The following is a 10,337-nucleotide window of genomic DNA, read 5'->3' as shown; positions in this document are numbered from 1 at the left end:
AGAGAGAGTGTGTGTGAGAGAGAGCATGAGAGGGGAGAAGATCAGAGGTTAGCGTGGCTTATCAGGGGACGTCAGGATCACACAGCATCAATGGCACAAGCAGACTTAGACTCGCCCTAGCACCCCTGTATGCTGGATACGGTGGCCACTAGCCACGTGTGGCTGGGAGCTCTAGCTCTGTGCTCAACCTCAACCGAGACAGTAGGGAAGACCTAGGGCAAACATTAAAAATCGAGGCATCCACATCATGGTACCTTACCACTTGCTGGAATGTTGGATTCTCAGTCTACTGGGTTGAACAAGCCTCGTCATGAATTTCACCTGTGTGCTCTTTCCCCTTTCCTTCATGCAGCTAACAAACAGATCATTTAAAATCACGGATGCGACTTTCATTTGCATCCGCCCCCCTTAATTTCCAGTGGATGATGCCGTGCGACAAATACATCTCTCTCTTCTGCTCGGTGGACATTTACCTCCTGTTTAACACGCGTGCACACACACTCCTCTGCAGAATTTAGTCTGTCAAAAGAAAAACATATATATTTTGTCTCTTCTTCTGTCTGAAGTTTCAGGTGCCAAATCCCTGGCATATTTAATTGGTCTGCAGTTAGAACTGGAATGTTCCTTTTAGACCCACCAAAAAGACATCTTAGCAAAAAGTCACTCCTATTACCATTGTCAGGGTAATGTAATTTGGCATAATCACATAACATTAAGATTTGGTATTTTCAAGTATTTCCCCTCCTTGAATGAAATGAAACAATTGCAAAGAACACATCAAATAACCCTCAAATTTTATGTTCAGCAGAAAGTCCAAACCCACCATTTTTACCCCCTATTGAATTGGTATCTGCAGGGACAGTATACTAGGAGTGATAAAGCCATAATTTAGGTCTGAGGTACCATTTTTTTAATTGATGGAAGCACTTACCAGATTTACGTAATATAGTATCCTCATCACAGATGATCGTGTAAGACAGAAAAGAAAAGGAAATGAAGCAAAATATGAAACAGACCAAAAGGAATTTTAATTGGCTTAACCTCTAACAATTGAGTAGTTGGAGTATGGGGGCTGTTACCTGGCTATATTTAAGGACTTGAATTTAAATTTCATATACTCATGGAATACATTTTCTTGCCATGCCCCCGTCACCAGCATTCTGAGGGCTAAGCTTGCAACACGCTGAGTACATTGCCTCATTTAACGATAGCGAGGCTTGTCAAAGAAGGTGACCCTTTCACTGCAGTCCAGCTAAGCTGGTTTAATTCAGCTCTCTAAATTGTCCTGTGTGGTGAATTTCAGTGTGTCATTTGTAACAGCTTTCTTTCTAAAAATCATCATTGCCATTGGATTTGGGGGTGGGGGTGGGGGTGAGGGTGTTTTCTCTTTATTTTTCATTCTCAGAGGTACTACATTTATGCCCACTTAAAATTACATGATTAATGGCGCTGTTAGCTACATGATAAAGTTTGAAAAGAATAAACACAAACCACTTAACTAAAATAAATAAAAAACTTTTTTGGTTTATTAACAGTGACATATTAAGGTCATAAGCTGTTCAATTCCCAAATCACCCATTATTTCCATCTGGCTTAAAATTCTTTTTACCTGTTTGATTTATTATTAAGGAAATTTCACACATACACACACACACACACACACACACACGCAACTCTTTTCTTGGGAACTCAATTTGGGATTTACGGCCACTCTGTAAAATACCTACTTATATTGTCATTTAAATTCAATTTAAAAGTCACAGCATTCCCGCCTTTTGTGCGTAAAGCGCGTGGGCCTAGACGCCCGGAGCCAGCGCGGTGAGGACCATGTTGCTTCCGAACATCCTGCTCACCGGTACACCAGGGGTTGGAAAAACCACGCTAGGCAAAGAACTTGCATCAAGATCAGGACTGAAATATATTAATGTGGGTGATTTAGCTCGAGAAGGGCAGTTATATGATGGCTATGATGAAGAGTATGAATGCCCCATTTTAGATGAAGATAGAGTAGTTGATGAATTGGAAAGCCAAATGAGTGAAGGTGGAGTTATTGTTGATTACCATGGTTGTGATTTCTTCCCTGAACGCTGGTTTCATATAGTTTTTGTGCTGCAAGCAGATAACAGTGTATTGTACAAAAGACTTGAAACAAGGGGTTATAATGAAAAGAAACTAAAAGACAATATTCAGTGTGAAATTTTTCAAGTTCTTTATGAAGAAGCATTAGCATCCTACAAGGAAGAAATAGTACATCAACTGCCCAGCAATAAACCAGAAGATCTAGAAGATAATATCAATCAGATATTGAAGTGGATTGAGCAGTGGATCAAGGATCATAGCTCCTGACTTACAAGACTGGCCACTTTACAACCACTCTTGTTATATCCCTGCCATAATGAATAAATTGTCCAATTATCAGTAAAACTTCTTTATTAAGATTGTGCTGCAGGACTAGTAGATGGATAATCTAAAGGTTTATGTTTGGGCTTTTTTCTTCCATGAGAAATCAAAACATTCTCAAGTATAGTATATATAATATCATTAAGAATTTAGAGTAAAAACTGTCATCTTAAATGCTTCACCTGCTAAAGAATAAATAAATCTGACCAAAGGGGTGGCTATCTTCTAAGCTGATTGCAAAAGAAAATGAAGATGATCCCTTAAAATAAAAATTAAGACTAAGGATAAAAAAAAAAAAAAAAGTCACAGCATTCCCTTTCCTTATAAAAATACTCATCCATGTAGCATCACAAGACAGATTTTACATTTGTTCTAACAGTTAAGTTAGTTATGGGTCACCCCAGACCCCAGGAATCTTCCCGCGTCCCCCCAAAACCTGGTCACTTGTGGTGGTGGATGCAAAGGCACCTTATGGTCACTTGCTCCCGTCCTCATCCAATGCAGGTCCTTTCCCCACGAAGCTGGTGGAATCCAAAACCCAGCAACAACAATTCTAAAGCAATTCCTTGTCCCTTAACGTCGAGAGAAACCCCTGAACGCTTCCATCCCTCTGTAGATGTATGATTCTGTTGCCCCACACAGGTCCATAGGGAGCCACTTGGGATCTTGGGGAGGAGCAAAATGCATCTCACACGTACTCTGGTTCCAACCACTGGCGGAGCCATCACCGTCTGCCTCACTGCACTGCAGATTCCCGGGAAACATAACAGGCTAAACGCACGCCTGCAGATTACAGAGAGGTGGCACGTTAATGGTTTTTTACCTTGTTTGCTTTTACTAATAGTCAACAAAAATATATTGAATCGCTCTTCATTTCACACAGTAAGAGGTGCTGGCATCCTGCCTGCACCCACAAATTATCCAAATGACGGGCGACTCAGACTCCCGCGGCGAGCGGCCCGTGTTTGCAACCCTTGCACTTGTGATGCTTTTCCACACGCGGTCTCTCGTGTAGCAGATTGGACTGATAATAAATAACATTATGATCTGGGGCAAATGCCCTTTTTTATGTATTATGTATTGGCTGGCCACTTCTTTTATCCAAAACACTGATTATATCAGATATTTTTGGTAGTTCAGAAAGCATCAGGATCCCCTGATTCTGATAACTGCAGAATCCAGAAAATGTGCTGATTCGTTAAATGAAAGAACACATTTTTTTCCCTTCTCCCTGCAGACTTAAAAAAAAAGAAGTCAAAGTGGGTATAACTGAATATAGAATATTCAATTGGATATAATTGAATAATACATATGATTATGGATATAATTGAATAATACATTTGATTTACCTAACAGGTATGTTCTTTGAGTGTAGTCTAATATTAAAAACTAAAGTTCAGGGGCGCCTGGGTGGCTCAGTGGGTTAAGCCGCTGCCTTCGGCTCAGGTCATGATCGGGGTCCTGGGATCGAGCCCCGCATCGGGCTCTCTGCTCAGCGGGGAGCCTGCTTCCTCCTCTCTCTCTCTCTGCCTGCCTCTCTGCTTACTTGTGATCTCAGTCTGTCAAATAAATAAATAAAATCTTTAAAAAAAAAAAAAACTAAAGCTCAGTGTATTGTTCATGAAATTCTCATTCCCACTTAGAGCTTCCAAATGTATTCAGGCAAAAAAATTTGTATTATCCTACCAGAATCATTAGGAGAATTTAGGAAAAAGAAACTGTTGTATCGTTTCTATTCCTCTTGCTTGAAAATTTGACCATTGCGTGGACTCATGTTTCACTAATTCTGCTCCAAGTCAGTGTTATCAAACTCAAGTATTTAATGAGTGGCTCTCAAATTATACATATCTTTCAATTAGCCCTTATCTCTTAAAAAATTGTAACTATATTGATCATAGTGAGGTTTATCTTTTAAAGAAAATTGTCTTTTTTATCACCTCACGGGTTTCAAAAAATTTCCACGTAAATTTCCATGTACTGGTTTTCTATTCTATTTCCCTCTGTTCCACCCAGCTTTTGAATTCTCAAATTTGCATGGGTGGTCAAACTAAATTAAAATCTTATTTTTATTTGTTTACAATTAAGTCCTCTAAATGAGAGCTATTTGATGTATACAAAACCTCAAAAGCCCTTTCTAGATGTTTTTCTTTGAAGAAGCAAGTTGTCTTTTGCCAAGCATAAACCAAATTCAAACTCCAAGAGCTTTTAAGTTCAGTTTGAAACTCATAATGACACTCTAGTGAATTCTACTTTGAAAATGTATTTATTTACCCACACCCCCCCATGAAGATGACTTTACATCAGGCTATTTGGCCATTTTTTTTTTCAAATGGAGACAGTATTGTGTGCATCGTTGCCCGTTAATTATCAGACAGATGTGAAGTCTAGCAAAGGAAAATAGAAATAGGGTGCTATGGTGCTTTTCAAACACTAAAAGGCAAAATCTCTCTCACTTCATTGTGCAAAATATCCAGTTCTGCTTTACTTTTACTTCTTTCTGTCTTTGCATTATCTCCATCTTCCAGATCCAACCCCAGAAGCACTAAGTCAGACAAAATAAGGAAATGAAAAAGCCCATTCCTATCCCAATCTACCTTTTGCTTTAACCTAAAGTGTGGGGGGGGGGAGTACAAGACCAAGATATTGGTGCAATTCTAACACCATTTCATATCAATCAATTTTTAGTTATTTTTACTTATTCATTCATTCATTTTTATATAAACTTCATAAAAACTGTAAAATTCGCCTTTTTAGCATACCATACTGAGTGCATTTAAATATATCCACAAAGTAGTGTGATCATCACCACTATCTAATTCCAGAATACTTCCATCACCTGAAAAAGAAACTACATACCCCTTGGTGGTCAATGACTTCCGGCTCACCTCCTCTGCAGTGACTGGCAATCAGTGATTGACTTCCTGTCTCTATGGATGTGCTACCCTCGATATTACATGTTGATGGGGCCATACGGTATGCAACTATTCATGTCTGCCTTAGCATAGTGTTTTCAAGACTCCTCCATGATTATCCTGGTATCCTTACTCTCTCCCTTTTTGGGGCTGCATAATATTCCACTGAATGGATTCTGCATATTCTGTTCTGCCATTCATGCATTGATTGCTCTTAGAGTTGTCTTTACTGTTTGGTTGTTGTGAATAATGTTCCACTGAACGTGCACATAGAAAGTTTGTGTTGACACAGTTTTTCAAATCTCGGCTATGCACCTACGAATGGAAATGTGGAATGGTCTCGTGACTCTATGTCTAGAATATTGTTCCAGGATAGTGACTACTGGAGGATTGAATGCACTGGTAACAATTGTATATGCTTCTAAACACACTGTTGCCATATTCCATCCACAATGCCTACAGGCCAATTTTTCATGTTAAATATTTTGGAGCCCATATTCTACCTTTTTAAATGTTGTTGAGATCAGCATTTTTAAAAAGTAAGGATTTTCTTGAATTAGATTGATTATTTTAAAAATATTTTCTAAGACAATAGTAGGGGGAGGTGATTTCCAGAGTATACGGTGACTATGACTACATTATCTGTATTCATTGTCCATCAAATAGGCTGAAGTTTTATTCCCAACAAAATATTTCTTTAGAAATACACATGCTTTTGCAGAAGTATCTTCTTGGCAACAATTACACGTGAATTATTTCAATATAATCATTCATTCAGGATAAACCAATAAAAATTTCAGCCCATTTTCCATAATGAGCGCAATTCATGAGGACCATAAAAAAGTGTGTGTCAAGAAATTAGCATTGTGTCACTGACAGCAATGTGAAATAGCACATAACTAATGGAACGAGTGACATGAAACTAATGAAATCCCGAGGAGAATTAGTATGATGCCCTTCCTGTTTCTAAAAGCATTTAGGAAAAAAGGCCCAAACTCTAATGGATCATACAGGGTGATTATCTCCAGCTTGTAATTTTAAAACAATCATTGATCATGTGCGAGAGATTTGCTAAAAGCCATGCCTTCGCTGAAGTTAAAAACCTCTCTGCCTGCAGTGACTTTGAAATATACGACATGTCAGCTGCCAGTTATGCTAATGTAAGAGCCGAAACCAACCACGTGAATGACTGGAGCGCCTACCAATGTCAGCACCCCAGTGCGCTGTCCATTTTCCAGCCTTTGTTCTGATTTCTGGTTTAACGAGAAACACAAAACTTCTCTCTCTCTCTCTCTCCTCTCTCTCTTCCTCGTTCTTCCTGTTCGTCAGTCTCTCTCTCTCTCTCCAAACACGCCATTATAAAATTAATGTATTAATGCCTTGAAAGAAATAGCTATTCCTGACGACTTCCTAACTGTTCGTTTATAAAAATTACTTTTGCGCCATTATTCTATAAGAATGAATACTTCGGCAAGTGAGCGTGCAGGTCGAAGATAAATAGGATATGCTTTGGAAAAGACTATGCCTTCGCAACCAAAATCTCCTCTTAAAGGCAGAAAGTCTTGTCTCTGGCTCCTCAATGATGCTATGAAGATCCAACAGGTCTTTTTGCTTCTGTATTTTTAATAAAAAGTTCCGTCACTTCAAACCCCTCAGATTGTTTTTCAGTGGCGGGGGGGTGGGAGGTTGGGGTACCAGGTGGTGGGTATTATAGAGGGCACAGATTGCATGGAGCACTGGGTGTGGTGCAAAAATAATGAATACTGTTATGCTGAAAATAAATAATTTTTTTTACTTTTACTTTTTTATTTTTTATAAACATATATTTTTATCCCCAGGAGTACAGGTCTGTGAATCACCAGGTTTACACACTTCACAGCACTCACCAAAGCACATACCCTCCCCAATGTCCATAATCCCACCCCCTTCTCCCAAACCCCCTCCCCCCAGCAACCCTCAGTTTGTTTTGTGAGATTAAGAGTCACTTATGGTTTGTCTCCCTCCCAATCCCATCTTGTTTCATTTATTCTTCTTCTACCCACTTAAGCCCCCATGTTGCATCACCACTTCCTCATATCAGGGAGATCATATGATAGTTGTCTTTCACTGCTAATTTTTAAAAACTTCCATCACTTTTCTTACAGTCATGAATTTTTCCTTTGTATTCCTTTTTTAAAGATTTTATTTATGTATTTGTCAGAGAGAGAGAGAGCACAAGCATGGGGGGGGGGGTAGGGCAGAGGGAGAAGCAGGCTCCCTGCCAAGCAGGGAACCCCATGCCGAGCTCATCCCAGGACCCTCAGATCATGACCTGAGCTGAAGGCTGACGCTTAACTGCTGAGCCACCCCAGGGTCCCCCAGTCATAAGTTTTTGTAATTAAAGAAATTCTATTTATCTTCATGTGGAAAAGGGACTACCACTTACTTATTCATCTACCCATTTTAGTCTTTCTTCTTTTCCTCATTTTTATAGAGTTCTGGTTTTGCACAGAAAATGTGTCTGGTGTTGTTTTACATCTGGGAAGCGTATTTGTGATGCACCTGCCACATGGAAGCTGAGTCCTTCTCGCCTTCCAGGGTCTGGGTCACCTCCCCCTGCTCCTCCAGTGTTGGGGCAGGTGTCCCCAGTGGACTGACTGATCAGTGGCCTTGCACTGCTTCCAGGAGTACGCAGCAGCACATCTCTGAGGCCTGAGGTCAAGGAGCGAGTTCCCATTCTGCAGGTGAGAAGGCAGTGGCTCCCGGAGCCTGACATGCCTATGAACACGCAAGGGCAGGAGTAAACCTGGGCATTTTCAAGTCCTGGCCGCCACACTTTGTACGGCACAATCTGCCAAGTTCAAGAACTCCGGAAATGTACAATAACATTTGGCAAGGTAATATTCCCTTTTTTTTTTAACTTTTTCTAGACTCCTACCTATAGGATCATGATAAGAACGCAAAAAGGGGCATAATCCCACAAATCCGCAACACGTTACTGCTAGTGAGACAGAAAATATAGGAACATATCAGAGAACAAAGTGTTCCATTGGGAACCCCTGAACGAAGAGAGGAAAAAAAAAACTTTGATGAATAAAGGAAAACAAAACATGCAAAAAAACAGAGGAAATAATAGGACAGAGAATCTCCAGCTAAACTTAAACGCAGCACCGGTGAGTGAATGAAATGAGAGTCCTCACTCCCCTGGCCATCACCAAGTTAGCAGAGCCACACGGGAAGGTCCCGGGAGGGGGGCAGTGACCAGGCCTCTGACACTGCTCGCATCCATCATCCTACCCCCCGTCAGACATTACCCACATAGCGGTGGTCATGGCATGGCTGGAACCCTCGGGATGGGGAGAGGGGCTTGGCACGCCTGCTTAACACTTAACTCACCGAATTCCCTAGGTCATAATTAATCAGTGTTTTCATGTTAATTGACTTTGTTAAATTGGCTTATGTTGGGGGGATGGATATGACACAATATCCTAGAAAAGCAGACATCTTTGCTAAAAGCTGTTAACGTGGGCTGTAGCCAAACTCAGAACCAATTTTCATGCGTAGTGAGTGTTAAACCATCATTAACTCTCTCCTCGCCTGTCAGTTACAGTAGTAGTAAGAGAATACAAAGAAGCTGTGAGAGCTGTTCTTTTGCTGGGAAGGGAGGGCCGTCATGAACAAAAGAGAGATGCCAGGAATGTTTAGCTGACCTGGGGGGCGGTGGTGATGAGTCTCGTCCATCCCCGTGCATGAAAATGTTCCTCTACGGACCCCTCCTCAGGAACCACACGTGTAACCCAGCAAAGCCAGATCTCTCTAGCCCGCGATCACATTCAAAAGAAACCATATTCAAAACCCAACATCCTTGAAAAACAATCTGTTTACTGTCGATCTTCCTCAAGTGGTGAATCAGGGGGTGACATAGTCATTCACACATCCAAAATTTCCAAAATTATCCTTCAGACATCTCTCACCCTCCCCCATGTTTCACACTTACGAGTAAAATTTAACAGCAGCTGTTAAAATTCTCTCCCCCTCCTTCTTCTGGGTTCTTAGCTTAAAAAATGCATATGTTTTCTTGCCCTCCCTCTACACCCCTGCCCCTACACTGCTCACGATGGCTCCTGTTCTGACAAGTGACACTCAAGTGGTGTCTGGGAACTGTCTTCTGCTCGTACTTAGATGGATTTTTTCTCATGAGCACAGCTGTGCTGGAAACATGTACACTCTACCCTCCATCACATCAATTTTCCCCAAAGAAATCTAGCTATTGTAACAATCTCTCAGAAAGTTGGGAAAGAAGAGGACAAAGAACCTTTTTACTGTGATAATTGAGACTCCTCTGATGAACAACCCATCATCCCTTTTCTCTTCTTTCTCCTAGTGCTTGGGCATTAGGCTGTCCGACATTCCCAGGGACTGGAAGGTAAGCATCCGCTGCTGATCCGTAAGCAAACGGCTTCCAGTGTCCTCTCTCCCCTACGCTTCTCATCCTGTGCCTTCCACGGGCTCACTCTGAAAGGGACACAATTTTGGTTTCGTCTTGTTTTTTGATTGCTGCCTGCACTTCATGTCAAACTTCTCCAGATCGCTTTGACAAGCAGACAACACCTAGGGCCAGAGAACAGTCTCTAGGGTTCTGGCTTATACTGCAGAGCAGGGACGAGGCTGCCACCTACTTTCCTCCTCTATCTGAGAAGACCTAAATTCTTAAAGCAAGCCGCTGGATTTTGCTTTTATAGTAATAACTGATTTCCCAATTGTGACTTCATGAAATAATCAATAGAGGTGCTCAACTTAGAGAAGTTGTGTAATGCACAAGTTTCATTTCTGACATGGTATATCTGGTCCTTAACTACACATTCTCCCCCCTAGTGCCGTTAAGAGCTCATGGTGGTGTACCTAATTTCTTCCTTCCGTGAATGGCATTTCAAAAATCATTTAAAAAAATATGGTGGCATATGCCCTAAATATGCCCCAAATTTACCCTCCTTCTGTGATTGTCAGCAACTAACCTAATTCCAGTGATGTCCCTTCTATACAGGA

The 10,337-nt window shown here is 41.0% G+C and overlaps 1 protein-coding gene across 1 annotated transcript; it reads left to right on the top strand.

Moving 5' to 3' along the window:
- The first annotated feature begins 1,778 nt into the window (after positions 1–1,778).
- On the top strand, positions 1,779–2,424 carry LOC309868749 (adenylate kinase isoenzyme 6). The gene has a single exon (XM_082738930.1). The coding sequence runs from the start codon at positions 1,828–1,830 to the stop codon at positions 2,344–2,346; it is 519 nt and encodes a 172-aa protein (XP_082595056.1). The 5' UTR covers positions 1,779–1,827; the 3' UTR covers positions 2,347–2,424.
- The last annotated feature ends 7,913 nt before the right edge of the window (positions 2,425–10,337 follow it).

This window comes from Mustela nivalis (genome assembly GCF_964662115.1).
Source record: "Mustela nivalis genome assembly, chromosome: 7".
Lineage (NCBI taxonomy): Eukaryota > Metazoa > Chordata > Mammalia > Carnivora > Mustelidae > Mustela > Mustela nivalis.
This window is presented reverse-complemented; position numbering and strand designations above follow the sequence as displayed.